This window comes from Hyla sarda, chromosome 10 (assembly GCF_029499605.1).
Source record: "Hyla sarda isolate aHylSar1 chromosome 10, aHylSar1.hap1, whole genome shotgun sequence".
Classification (NCBI taxonomy): domain Eukaryota; kingdom Metazoa; phylum Chordata; class Amphibia; order Anura; family Hylidae; genus Hyla; species Hyla sarda.
Window position 1 is genome coordinate 97,560,058 of NC_079198.1, and position 13,979 is coordinate 97,574,036.

At 45.2% G+C, this 13,979-nt stretch overlaps 1 protein-coding gene across 1 annotated transcript in view; it reads right to left on the bottom strand.

Annotated features, from left to right (window-relative positions):
• The window catches only part of NOC2L (NOC2 like nucleolar associated transcriptional repressor), a 114,228-nt gene that overhangs the window by 23,025 nt on the left and 77,224 nt on the right, over positions 1-13,979 (bottom strand). The window contains exons 15-16 of the mRNA XM_056543793.1: positions 9,910-10,053; positions 4,190-4,303 (exon numbers count right to left, since the gene is read on the bottom strand). Of these exons, the coding sequence (XP_056399768.1) occupies positions 4,190-4,303; positions 9,910-10,053 (258 nt within the window). The remainder of the gene's footprint in view (positions 1-4,189; positions 4,304-9,909; positions 10,054-13,979) is intronic.

The window sequence follows — 13,979 nt, forward strand, 5'->3', positions numbered from 1 at the left end:
TTTACTGTAAATTCGCTCATCTCTAATTGCTTTGTATGGGCCTAGCGCCAGCCGGATTATTCAAATGTGCGGAACGCCTGCCCGTGTTTTTTTCGGGGCAGACATTCCGCACATTTTACACCATATGAACATGGCCTTAGCGAGATAAAGCCATTGACAGAGGTGTCTGGCAGCAGCTTACTCCTCCTCTCGCCATTTTCCTCCTAGTCCTTGATAAAGCCACAGCTGTGGCGAAACGTCGGGCGGGAGATGTGCGAAAGTTTTTAATAACACCCACCAGTTGTATCAGTGTGGTAGTTATGGGTTGCAGCCATGACACCCGTGGGTTTCTATACTAGCAGGTAGTTGCATGCAGATATTGAATGGTACATTAAGTCACTGGTGTGGTGAAGTTTTTAGACGCTAAAGCTCATTAAAAGTTATGTTTTATTAGTGGATGGGAAATAGAGGGTACCAATGATCGCTTAGCGATTAACTGTATATACAGGCCTAAATATAAGTCCTTGTCACAACACTGAGCACAGGATGTGAGACATAAATCCTGAATACCCCCTGAATCGTGCATATTTCCACATTGCATCCTGGCCTAGAGTTAAGTGGGAGACATGAGCGGCTCTTTATTAATAGACATGTTTTTCTCTCGCATGTTTACGTTCCGCTCCTCGAGTGTTCGCAGCTCCCACTCAATCAGCACAGCATGTACAAATAGCATGTACTGGAACGCTGACGCAGAGATGGCTGGGACAGAGCAGGTGATAAAAACATTCGCATCTAGATGCCTACTGATGGCTGCGGAAAGAGTGAGACTGTTCACGCTATATACTTCCTTCCCACTCCCCCGTGACAAACCCGTATTTGGCTTGAAGACAGGCCAATAAGGTCTGAGAATGAAATACAGAAGGATGCAAAAATGAACAAAATACTAGCAGTTAAGCCAGTGTTTCCCGACCGGGGTGCCTCCAGCTGTGGCCAAACTACAACTCCCAGCATGCCCGGACAGCCAAAGGCTGTCCGGGCATGCTGGGAGTTGTAGTTTGGCCACAGCTGGAAGCACCCTGGTTAGGAAACACTGAGTTAAGCAATGAGACCATACACATATGCTAGAGAGCAGCATAAATAACAATTCCCTAACACACCGGGGGTATATCAGATCGGAGAATGCAAGGAGGAAGCTTTGAGGAACTGAGCAACTTTTCTGCCAGTCCCAGTTTTAGGATATAGTATGACGACCTGTTGTATATGATCATCTATAATGGTGGACTCCAACCTGTGGCTCATCAGCAGAGACTGCCATGCTGGGAGTTGTAGTTTGACAAGAGCCGCAGAGTGGAAATCACTGATTTATAGGGAATTCGAAGTTCCTACAGTTGCCTTCTCTAAGCTTAGGAACCATGCAGAAGTTATTCTTTTAATAATGTATAAAAGGGGTTATCCAGGGATAGAACAGAGCCAATTTCTTTCAAAAACTGCACCACCCCTGTCCTCAGGCTGTGTGTGCTATTGCAGCTCAGTTCCATTGAAGTGAATGGAGTTCAAATCAGAGTAAACTAGTTCTACAGCAAAATTAGCAAAGAATTAAAATGTTACTATGATTTAAAGAAAAAAAAAATAGAAAAAACATTAATATTTCTAAATGTAATGTTTTTGGAAGAAATTAGCTCTGGTTTTCTATCCCTGGATAACTCCTTTAACCAATTATGGTTATGCAAATGCTAATATAATATATAATAAAAACATCTTTCAAATCAGAGTAAACTAGTTCTACAGCAAAATTAGCAAAGAATTAAAATGTTACTATGATTTAAAGAAAAAAAAAAAATATTTTGACATGTTGCCCTGGTTTCAATCCTGGGTCCCGTTGAGATTGCTAGTTATAAGCCGAGGGAAGTTCACAGCAGCGCGCACCTTACTTCACGGCTGTCAATCAAATCCGACCTTTTCGCTACTTATGTCTAGGCAGCGAAAAGGTCGGATCCAGCAGCTGGCTGGCTGAGGAACGCGAGGTGCTGCTCACTTCCCAGGTTTATAGCAACGGGTCTCTGATCAAAACTTGCTTTAAATTAGAGTAATGATTTTAATAAATATTCTAACTGCTAAATGTAAGTAATATTTTATCTTCACTAGAGATGAGTGAACTTACAGTAAATTCGATTCGTCACGAACTTCTCGGCTCGGCAGTTGATGACTTTTCCTGCATAAATTAGTTAAGCTTTCAGGTGCTCCCGTGGGCTGGAAAAGGTGGATACAGTCCTAGGAGACTTTTCTAGGACTGTATCCACCTTTTCCAGCCCACCGGAGCACCTGAAGGCTGAACTAATTTACGCAGGATAAGTCATCAACTGCCGAGCCGAGAAGTTCGTGACGAATCGAATTTACTGTAAGTTCGCTTATCTCTAATCTTCACCATAAACCCTGATAATCATATACAGTCATATCTAATATACATGCTGTATGGTGCAGTAAAACTTGTCAGGGACAGAGGAATCCCTGACGTATATGTGCCCGTTTCTTTAAACTGCTTTCCTCTCTAGCGCTGTGTTTCCCAACCAGTGTGCCTCCAGCTGTTGCAAAGTTTCAACTCCGGGCAGGCTGGGAGTTGTAGTTTTGCAACCGCTGGAGGTACACTGGTTGGGGAACACTGCTCTAGCATCATGTGAGGGAAAGCAATGCCACCTGCTGGCCAACAGTGAGCATGATGAAGCCCGGCCAGGATTCATACTCCTATAATCCCTTGAGCCGTAGGCTCCTGCAATGGATTAGCATTATGTAAATAAGCGCTGAAATCCCGTGACAGTGTCATGTAGGGGATACAGCCAAGCTCTTAGCTCCTCGGAGAGTGATTTTTACACACAAACCCACGAAGGCACCGCTCAATGACAAACCTCAACTGAACTGCTCTGCAGGCTCCAGGATTGGGTGCCGGAACCACACCATATAACCTTGCAGTGGAAAAACCTAGATGACCGCATCTGTAATTCCAATATTCCCCTATTCTATGGTTTATTTATCTGCAGTCACATACCACCATGGTCTTAACACAGTGTTTTCCAATCAGGGTGCCTCCAGCTGTTGCAAAACTACAACTCCCAACATGCTAGGAGTTGTAGCTTTGCAACAGCTGAAGGCACACTAGTTGGGAAACATCAAATCTGTCCCCAAGTGACGTGACCTATTATGAATTCAGACCAATATAAATACCAAGGCAATGTACAAACTCCATGTACATACAGCACAGTGCTCCCTCAAGTTACAATATTAATTGGTTCCAGGACGACCATTGTATGTTGAAACCATTGTATGTTGAGACCATAACTCTATGGAAATCTGGTAATTGGTTCTGAAGCCCCAAAATGTCATTCAAAAAATAGGAAAAAGTGAGGATTAAAGAAAAATAAGTAGATAACTAATACAGATAAAGCAAGATCGTACATATAAAAGTAAGAAAGATCTGCTGGGAGCTGTAAATCACTGTCTATGTCAGTGTTTCCCAACTAGGGTGCCTCCAGCTGTTGCAAAACTACAACTCCCAGCATGCCCGGACAGCCAACGGCTGTCCGGGCATGCTGGGAGTTGTAGTTTTGCAACAGCTGGAGGCACCCTGGTTGGGAAACAATGGTTTATGTAGAGGACAGGAGCTTCTTCAGGGTCCTATATAGTACACACAGTGTCCCAAATGGAGCCACCCTTACTTGGTGTCCAAAGGAGCAGCCAACCCTGGCACAGGTAGAGAGTAGTACAGAACATGTAGTTCCTCCCTGTACTGTAGGGGGCGCTACCAGACACCAGTCAGTGCTTGTACTTCAGTAATAGAGGTGATTTACCAGTAAAATGCCAATTCTGATTGGTCGGTTCTTCCAGTTGTGACATGTCTCACAGATCTGGACTGTCCGTACATTGTATGTTGAGTCTGGTTTCAAGTTACAATGGTCCAGAAAAGATCATTGTATGTTGAAACTATTGTATGATGAGGCCATTGTAAGTTGAGGGATCACTGTATATCCATAGACAAAGAAACTTTAGCGAACCCCCAGGAGGCCTGATGTAAATCACCACCCCACTGCGCCGTCCTGCTATGCAGATACCTACATATAGAATCACTAGGGGGTCCGCACAGGAAGAGGAGCTGGTGAGAAGACAATGACGGATATAAAAGTATTACTATGTGGCTTCTGGTATATTGAATACTTGCCCTCTCTTTGCCACTGATCTCTAGCTGAATTTCCTTCTCCCGGAGTTTCTTCCAGTTGGTGTAATACTTGCTCAGTGGGGTTCCCTCTTGCTTAGTTTGCTTTTCCCATTTAAGCTGAGGAAAAAAAAATAATATATATGATTAAAATGAAACAATACCTGACAAAACTGGAGTCGTTTGGTGCTGAGAGTGCGAGACAACATTTGTAGTAAAGGGGTTATGTCAAAGATAAAAAGCTATTCCCAATCTACAGGATAGGGGATAACTAGCTGATCAGTGGGGGTCCAACCACTGGGATAATATAGCCAAATAAGATGTACTTTGGGGAAAAGACAAGCCAGTGAAAGCTCAGGGCTTTGGATCTGGATGTTAAAGGGGGTCTCCATGCCGGGGGTCGTGAGGGGTTCCATCGGTCAGACCCCCGCGACCACACAAAATTCCCCCTCTTCTTTGGATAGGAGATACATTCTCCTTAACTGGAGTACCCCTTTAATGCGAGATGTACAGAGCAGGTTCACCCAATGGTATTTCTTCTCTAATGATATTTGCCTCCTTCAGCAGGTTAATACCCCAACCACAATGCAAAACCGGTCCAGGAATGGTTTGAGGAACATGAGTTTAAAGTGTTGACCTCCAAATCGCTAGATCTCAATCTCGATCATCTGTGGGATGTGCTGAACGAACAAGTAGGATTCATGGAGGCCAAAACTCACAACTCAGAAGGATCTAAAGCTAACATGGTGAAGCCAGATACCAGGGACACCTTCAGAGGCGTGGTGTTTACAGGCGTAGATGGCTGGCATGAGGTGGACCCACAGAAATGGTTTTATTGCTATGGCAGAGCTGGAGATTTGTCTGGAGGCACCCTGGTTGGGAAACACTGCATTGAATACATTTAGGTTGAACCTACTGATTTTAATATGTATAAGGCCTACCAACTCTCCCCTATTGACAGATGTCGGGCCTAAGAATATGGATTTCAACATGCCGGTCCTCTTGTTCTCAAGGTGATAAGCCGCTGCTAGAGGCATCTGGCCATGGCTTTCTACCATCATTGAGATATATATATATATATATATATATATATATTAGTGTGGTGAAAGCAAACAATCGCCTCCTAACACACTAAATCCTCTTGTGTGTCCTTGCAATCACTTCAATAATGAAGCCCTTGGAGAGCTTCTAGGTCCTGGTGCGAGCTTTCAATATTGCCCACAGCTGCTCTTGACGTCATCCGACAACTGGAAGCCCCAGGATTTCCGTCAGACAGGACTGCACATGCGTAAGCACAGCGGGAGGTATACAAAAGGGAATGAGTCACAGGGGAGCAAAACACAAAAAAGAAAGAGAAATGACCGATAACAAGGACAGATGAGCTAGGACATCAATGTTCAAGCGCAAAAGTGTCAGGTTTCCCCTCATACATTATCCCGGTAGATTCTGCAATTCTGGTGCCTGAGACTAGATGTAAAAGTGGCCATTTTAATTTAAGAAATTACCTAAAGTGAGCGATACCGTTCAGATAGCAATCAGCTGACAAGCATGCATGTGTGGGGAGATAGAAGAAAGCCATAGTCAGATGCCTCTAACAGCGGCTTATCATCTTGAGAATAAAAGGATCAGGCATGTTGAAATCCAACTGCCTGATCCTTAGCCCGACATCTGCCAATGGGGAACAGTTGGGAGGACTTATACACATTAGATGGACTAAAATCAGTAGGTTCAGCCATGTATCCAATGCAGTGTTTCCCAACCAGGGTGTCTCGGGAGTGCTGGGAGTTGTAGTTTTGGCAACCTGGTTGGGAAACACTATTCCAATGAGGGCAAAAAAGGTTTTGCCTGGAATACCCCTTTAAGCTTAAAGTGAACCCGTCAGATCCAACAAATTTTTTTTAAATATATCACTCAGTACCTAATCCTGACCAGGTACATCTAATTTTTATATGTCTAGCACCTTTATTTTTTTATTACACTTTTAATTTATCTCACTAGTCTGAATTTCTCTCAAAGGGAGGGGGCGTGGCCTCACTGTGCAGGTCTCCGCCCCCTCCCTCAGTATGCTGTCTGCTCACATCTCCCCTAGCATTAGCAAAACTACAACTCCCAGCTTGTCCTCACTGACAGTAGCGGAACACAAGCTGACAGTGGGAGGATTTTTCCTTCAGCTGTGAGTCCTGCGCTCACAGCTGTCAATCAAGGAAGTGTGTCCATGACATAGGTGATGATGCATGGACATAGCAGGACTAGTATGCGTCCAAGCAGGCGGGGGGGGGGGGGGGGGGGGTGGCAGTTGTTTGACTGGCTTTTTCAGTATGAAATACTGAAAATATTCTAATGAAAGCAATTGCAAAACCTATTGGTTATACATGCTTTACAACAAATCAAAAGTTTTTGTATCTGACGGTGCCCATTTAAGTATTGTTGGGTGCGGCAAGTAAGGGTTATCCATTGCGTGATGAAACATCATTCATTTTATTTAGTATAATTTCTGAATCTATTAAGATCAATTCTGGAGGTACAGCTGTCAGGGGTCCAGGCAAACGAGGGGCGCGAATCTAACTAAGGTATGACACGCACCTACTTGAAAACAATAATGACCAATCTATAGGTAGCAGGGTGCAAACAAGCTTCCCGATATGGTTCCCTTTACTTTAATGACAGTTCCTCTTCCACATGAGATTACTAAAAGTACAGAATAGGGCTAACAAAAGCGTTACTTTTAGCTCCAGGGCACTAATGCAATCTCCCACCTAATACTTAACATTGGTTCAGTGTGCAACTGCTATATGTGCACCCATAGCTACGCTCCTAACGTGCTTCAGAGGAAACGTACGCAATAGGATACAAAGTATTGGGGCCCTGACATTTCTGATGGCGGCTGTGCTTGTGGGCATCATTTTTGTTCATTCCAGCATATAAAACCCCTTTCTGTGCAAGCGGAGAGCTTGAAAACAAGCACTGATATAAAAGATGGAAAGTTATGTAACTTAATATACAGTGGTCCCTCAAGTTACAATATTAATTGGTTCTGGGACGACCATTGTATGTTGAAACCATTGTATGTTGAGACCAGAACTCTATGGAAACCTGGTAATTGGTTCTAAAGGCACCAAAATATCATCCAAAAATAGGAAAAGGTGAGAATGAAAGAAAAATAAGTAGATAACTAATATAGATAAAACAAATCCTTACATATAAAAGTAAGAAAGATCTGCTGGGAGCTGTAATCACTGTCTAAGTCAGTGTTTCCCAAGCAGGGTGCCTCCAGCTGTTGCAAAACTACAACTCCCAGCATGCCCGGACAGCCAAGGGCATGCTGGGAGTTGTAGTTTTGCAACAGCTGGGGGCACCCTGCTTGGGAAGCACTGGTCTATGTAGAGTACAGGAGCTTCTTTAGGGTCCTGTCCAGTACATGCAATGTCCTATAAAAGTAACATGGAGCTGCCCTCACCTGGTGTCCAAAGGAGCAGCTAACTCTGGCCCAAAGAGAAGTACAGAACATGTAATACCTCCCTGTACTGTAGGGGGCGCTACCAGACACCAGTCAGTGCACACGCTTCAGTAATACAGGAGTTTTACCAGTGAATGCCCATTCTGATTGGTCAGTTCATTGACACGTTTCACAGATCTGGACTGTCTGTAGAATTGTATGTTGAGTCTGGTTTCAACTTACAGCGGTCCAGAAAAGACCATTGTATGTTGAAACTATTGTATGTTGAGGCCATTATAAGTTGAGGGATCAATGTACAGCTTTATCTTCTGAAATCATCATACCCCTTTAAAATCCCTATGAGGCCCAGATAGACGGCACCACAGGACATAGCGTTCAGCAATAGCAGCAGTCTCCAATCTCCCAGATGCCGTCGCACATTCTGTCTGCGATGCCTGAGCAGTTTTATTTAGATTAATTAATCAAATCTTAACGCCGAGGACAAAGCCCGTAACATCTATTATGTACGGCTAGACCCATGCAGACCGAAATACGTCTTCTTACTTAGTGGCACCACCTGCAATTCCCCAGCACTACTTCATCCTGCTGCAGAGACCACAACACGTGGGTGTCTCTGATCTGACACTTTCCCGTTGCCTCTGTCCCTGCGAGGTGGTGCCAGAGTGTCTACGGACGGCTTCTGGCACTCCCAGCCCCCTGATTTATATTACCAGCAGTCTGCCATTAAAATATTTATGAAGGCATTACATCCGTGCGTGCTGTTCTAGGGTTGCAGAGGAGATCGGGCTCCGTCAGCCGGCAAACACAATGCTAATTATCGAGATTTATCTGCTCCCTTTGGAGACAGAGGTGCCTGCAATGTACTGCAGTGTAATGCATGGGAGGTCTTACTGGCAACATGAGGGTCCGGGGACAAGGGGGGTGGGGGTGGGTGCGAGGGATAAGAAGAGAGCTCATAAGATAGTTAATGAAGGACAGAAGGTCATGCTCTAGGGGTGTATATACCAGATATAGCAGTGGTCTCCAACCTGCGGACCTCCAGGTGTTGCAAAACTACAACTCCCAGCATGCCCGGACAGCCTTTGGCTGAAGAAGAGAACTCATAAGATAGTTACTGAAGGACAGAAGGTCATGCTCTAGGGGTGTATATACCTGATATAGCAGTGGTCTCCAACCTGCGGACCTCCAGATGTTGCAAAACTACAACTCCCAGCATGCCCGGACAGCCAAAGGCTGAAGGAGAGAGCTCATAAGATAGTTACTGAAGGACAGAAGGTCATGCTCTAGGGGTGTATATACCAGATATAGCAGTGGTCTCCAACCTGCGGACCACCAGATGTTGCAAAACTACAACTCCCAGCATGCCCGGACAGCCAAAGGCTGAAGAAGAGAGCTCATAAGATAGTTACTGAAGGACAGAAGGTCATGCTCTAGGGGTGTATATACCAGATATAGCAGTGGTCTCCCACCTGCTGACCTCCAGATGTTGCAAAACTACAACTCCCAGCATGCCCGGACAGCCAAAGGCTGAAGGAGAGAGCTCATAAGATAGTTACTGAAGGACAGAAGGTCATGCTCTAGGGGTGTATATACCAGATATAGCAGTGGTCTCCAACCTGCGGACCTCCAGATGTTGCAAAACTACAACTCCCAGCATGCCCGGACAGCCTTTGGCTGTCCGGGCATGCTGGGAGTTGTAGTTTTGCAACATCTGGAGGTCCGCAGGTTGGAGACCACTGAGATATAGGGTAACAATACTTACTACAATGTGATAGCAATACATGTCTTACTGTTACACATGTAAGTGGTTATGTTACGTTTTCATCCCACTGATCAAGAGAGCGTATAATTGTACCCGTCTCACTGTATATCAGAAACACACTACAGGAAAGATCAGTGCAGCATATGTTCCCATCATTTTCCAAAAGGATCTTTTCTTGTTCCTTTTTTTACTCCATTAATAGCAATGGACAACAAAGGAAAAGTGCATTCTCTTCCTGTAATGCAGTGTTCCCCATGTGTAGACGTTCAACAGTTGCAAAACTACAACTTCCATCATGCTTGGTAGTGTGAAGCAACTCAAATTGGGGAACACTGCCCTATTGTGTATAAAGAGAATGTTGCAAGGGCAGCTTGCCCCTATTACCGAAGATCAGAGATTTACGGCAGAGTCTCACCGCACATCTCGAGAAGACTGGTATGAAGCATTCTGGGAGGAGGCAAGGTTTTTTTTTTTATGGTATATAAAATGTCCCAGAACTCTACTTACCACAGCATCTCTGTCAGACACCCCAAAGGCACACTTCTGCCTCTTGCTAGTTATGTACGAGGAATTCTCTTGGATCTTATCCAGCAGTTGGCGCATTGGCTTGCAGTAATTGGACACTTTACATTCCTTCAGGAACGATTTCAGCTACGGGGGCAAAAAAAAACAGGAAAATCAGTATTTAATAAAAAAAAAAATTTTTTTTAAATTAAATAAAAATTATATATATATATATATATATATACACACACACACACACACACACACACACACACATATATATATATATACACACACACACACACACACACACACACACATATATATATATACACACATACGCACACACACTATTAAGGTTTGTAGCTGGTGTCTTGAGCCAATGGTGGGTACAGAGTGGATATGGTGAAGCATGGGATACGGACGTGCATGCAGCTGATATCAGAATACAAGTGATACCTGGTGGCCTGTGCTAGATTATGGGTACAAAACCAATGAGTCTAGGAATTTTTAAGGAGCTTGGTTGTAGTGACCCAAAACCTCAAGAATACCTCTACAGCCCAGTGTTTCCCAACCACTGTGGCTTTTAGCTGTTGCAAAACTACAACTCCCAGCATCCCCGGACAGCCAAAGGCTATCAGGGCATGTGGGGAGTTGTAGTTTTTCAACAGCTGGAGCCACACTGGTTGAGAATGAGGTGGCCCAGTACAGGAGGTGTTACCCCGTACCCTTGCTGCCCTGTCCTGCATCCTCCCTTCAGTGTCCCCTGGGCTCCCTTGTACTTGTTTCCCCCCCTGTACATCTGTCCTGCATTGTAATGTATTATAAAATGTAATGTTGCTTTAAGAGTTGTACCATGTGATATGTCATGTGATTGTTACCCAGGAGGTATCAGTGACCAGGTGACCCCAGGGGTGACCTATGGGCTCCCTGCTAGTCTTTCCCATATAAGCCCTGGATGGAGCTAGTTTCTTTCTCTTTGGAGATAAGTCTTTGCTGAGGTCAGTCGTGCCTAGTGTGTGTGTCCGGAGTGTTGGAGGCCTCAAAGTCAAGTCCTGCAGCCATCATCAAGTCAAGTAAGCTACAGTCCTAGCTTGGTCAGTATTCAGTTAAGTCAGTCCCTGTCATCTGTCAAGTCAGCGGGGTCTGCATTACATTGTCCAGTCCTACTACAAGTCCCAGCAAGCCCTTAAGGTCTCTGCATCACTGGTCACCTCCTTGGGCCCTGGCTGAACTGTATAGACTTTATCATCTGTTATTATTGCCCCCGTGCCTAGCCCAGGACTTAGCGGTATACCTTCAGGTGGTATCGAGGATAAACCACGCCCTGGCGTCACAAATACCCTAGGGGCAGGTGGATTAAACCCCTTGTAACAACATCTGCCCTCATCACGCCCCGTTACCACAAGAATCTCGGCCCTAGCCTAGCATCTTAAGTGTTGGCCAGTAGGTGGCAGCGCCATCTCTAACAAGATGCTAGAGCAGAGTTTCCCAACCAGTGGGGCTCCAGCTGTTGCAAAACTACAACTCTAAGCATGCTGGAAATTGTAAATCTGCAACAGCTGGAGGCACACTGGTTGGTTAAACACTGCTCTAGTTCCTCGAGAACTGTGCATAGCAATGGTACCATGTATTTGCAAGCAAGTACCTACTGATCTATACTAGTGAAAGAAGATGGAGGATAGAAATGCTATTGTCCTATGCCACAAATAACATATCCCCAAATCCACAGGATAGGAGATAAGCATTCGACCGCTGGATCCCCTGTGATCTTCAAAACGAGGCCCTGATTCAATGCATAGTCTATAGGAGTGTTGGAGAAACCCAAGGTTCTCCCATGATCAGATGCTATTCTCTTATTCTATGGATAGGGGAGAAGTTATTTTTGAAAGAATATCCCTTTCAAGTAGCTGGTTGACTGGATGACTTACATTTGAGTTACCCATACACATTATTGAAAAATCACCTGATCCTGGGGGGAGAGAAAGGTCGCCCATGTTGTATTTCAACAGCCTGACCCTTTAGTTCTCCAAGAGATAACCTACAGACTAAGCTTCATGGCAGCGGCTTACCCCTCCTGTCTACATTGAGAACACATGACTATTGAGTGGCGAATGTTGATGTGTATGGGGAGAACAGGAGCAACAGCTATAAAAAGTATATGAGAACCTTTAGCAGAACAAAGCAAGCCAATAGAATGTGTTGTACTTCATGAGTACCAGGGTTTTTGCAATGTATGAGCAATGACATAATATATTTCTACTCTATGGGCACTGCTAATAGTGCGTGGCAAGCACATGGTTATTTCATTACTCTGTGAGCTCGGTCTGGGGCAATGTTATCCAACCTGTGGCTCTCCAGCTGTTGCAAAACTACAACTCCTATGGCTGTCCGGGCATGCTGGGGGTTGTAGTTTTGCATCATCTGGAGGGCCACAGACTCGTTCGTGACGTCACAGCCGCATCCCCTCAATGCAAGTCTATGTGAGTCACGCCCACTCCCATAGACTTGCATTGAGGGGGCGTGGCGGTGACATCACGAGCCTCCGGGGCTGCACCAGACGCTGTGGACAAACGCTGGGTGCAGCAGGGAGATCGTGGGGTCCCACCTCTGGGACCTCTTATCCCCTATCCTTTGGTTACGGGATAATATGTCTAGGGGCGGAGTACCCCTTTAAGGGTTTTGCAGCCTCTTTATCACTTACCAGGAACAGCTCCATACACTCAGTAGTGGCGGCAGGTGGTACTGCAGCTCATCCCATAAAAGTGAATAGTACAAGCTGCAATACAAGGTACCAGCACAGGGCTCAAGTCATGCAGGAATGTGTGAGAAATGAGTTCCTTCACTTTTTTTTAACAGCAGGAACACTGTTCCCATTAGCACGTGTCCTGTAGGACCAGCCCTTGAGTTGAAATATTGGGTGAGTTCCCTCCCTTTTTTTCCCCCAGCACTTACCCCTGGTACAGCAGCTACAGAATGTACAAAGCAGTGCGTAGTAAGTGACGAAGAGCCCACAGTAATCGCATGAGCGCCATGGCCCCTTCGATCAACTGATCAGAGAGGGTGCATAGTCAGACCTCTACTGATCTAAAATCCATTAAAAAAAAGAGGTGCAAAACATTGCCATCTTTTTCAAAATGTGCACTTTTTTTATGCAAGAAAACTGGTGCACGCGGATTAGTAACTTCCCCCTTCTAGTGAACCATGACAGATTTCCTCCTCCACTTCTTCAATAACGTGATACAGACCTGGGTAACTCCCGGAGCTGCCGGAGATTAACACCAGCCTCTCACCTATTGAAGTTTGGGATTATTACAATCCAAGCCAAACACATTCACTCACCTGTACGTAATTAACCAAATAATAAAAAAATGACCTTTTAGTGCGAGGACCAGAGATTAAATACTCTGCAGAGGACACATTGACTCACAGTAAGACCTTTCCAGACCCCTAACGAAATTACCACGAAGTTGAATTATTTTCCAAAAGGCAAAAAATTAAAAAAGCCTTGGATAATTTAGCTAATCCCTAAACTCTGGCGAACCTAGACCCCCCCCCCCCCCCAACTCCGTACACACCCTGAGGCCGCTGCGCCACAAAGCACAGAGCGGCTGTTTGCACATCTGCAGCCGTGCTAAGAGAAACCCCGCTGGCAGGAGACTACGGGCTCTGTTCCCAGTTCCCCTCTTGGAGTTTCTCTGCGTACACATCTGGGAAGGGGCAGGGATTGGGGAGGGTGACTGCTAACAGAGCCCTGAGCCGCAGACAGCCTGGGGGTCTCCTACGTGTCAACGTGTGGTCTAATGGATGACGCATGAGAAAAGGAGGGGAACAAGGGGGCAGGTTTCCAAATTTCCGTGCTAACGTCAGCTGCGAAGGCTCTGCAGTCTAATCTGTTTGTGTGTGACCCGCGGCGCGCTACATCTGGCTCTCCTTGTGTCTATCCAGTTTCCAGAATCTGCACGCTTTATATCCTGGGCCTTTTTTTTCTTCACAGAACAGCCCTTCATCGTTTGCTTACTCCAATTTGCGACTGGGGGGTTAAGCAAAGGAGAGAGAAAAATATGGAAAAA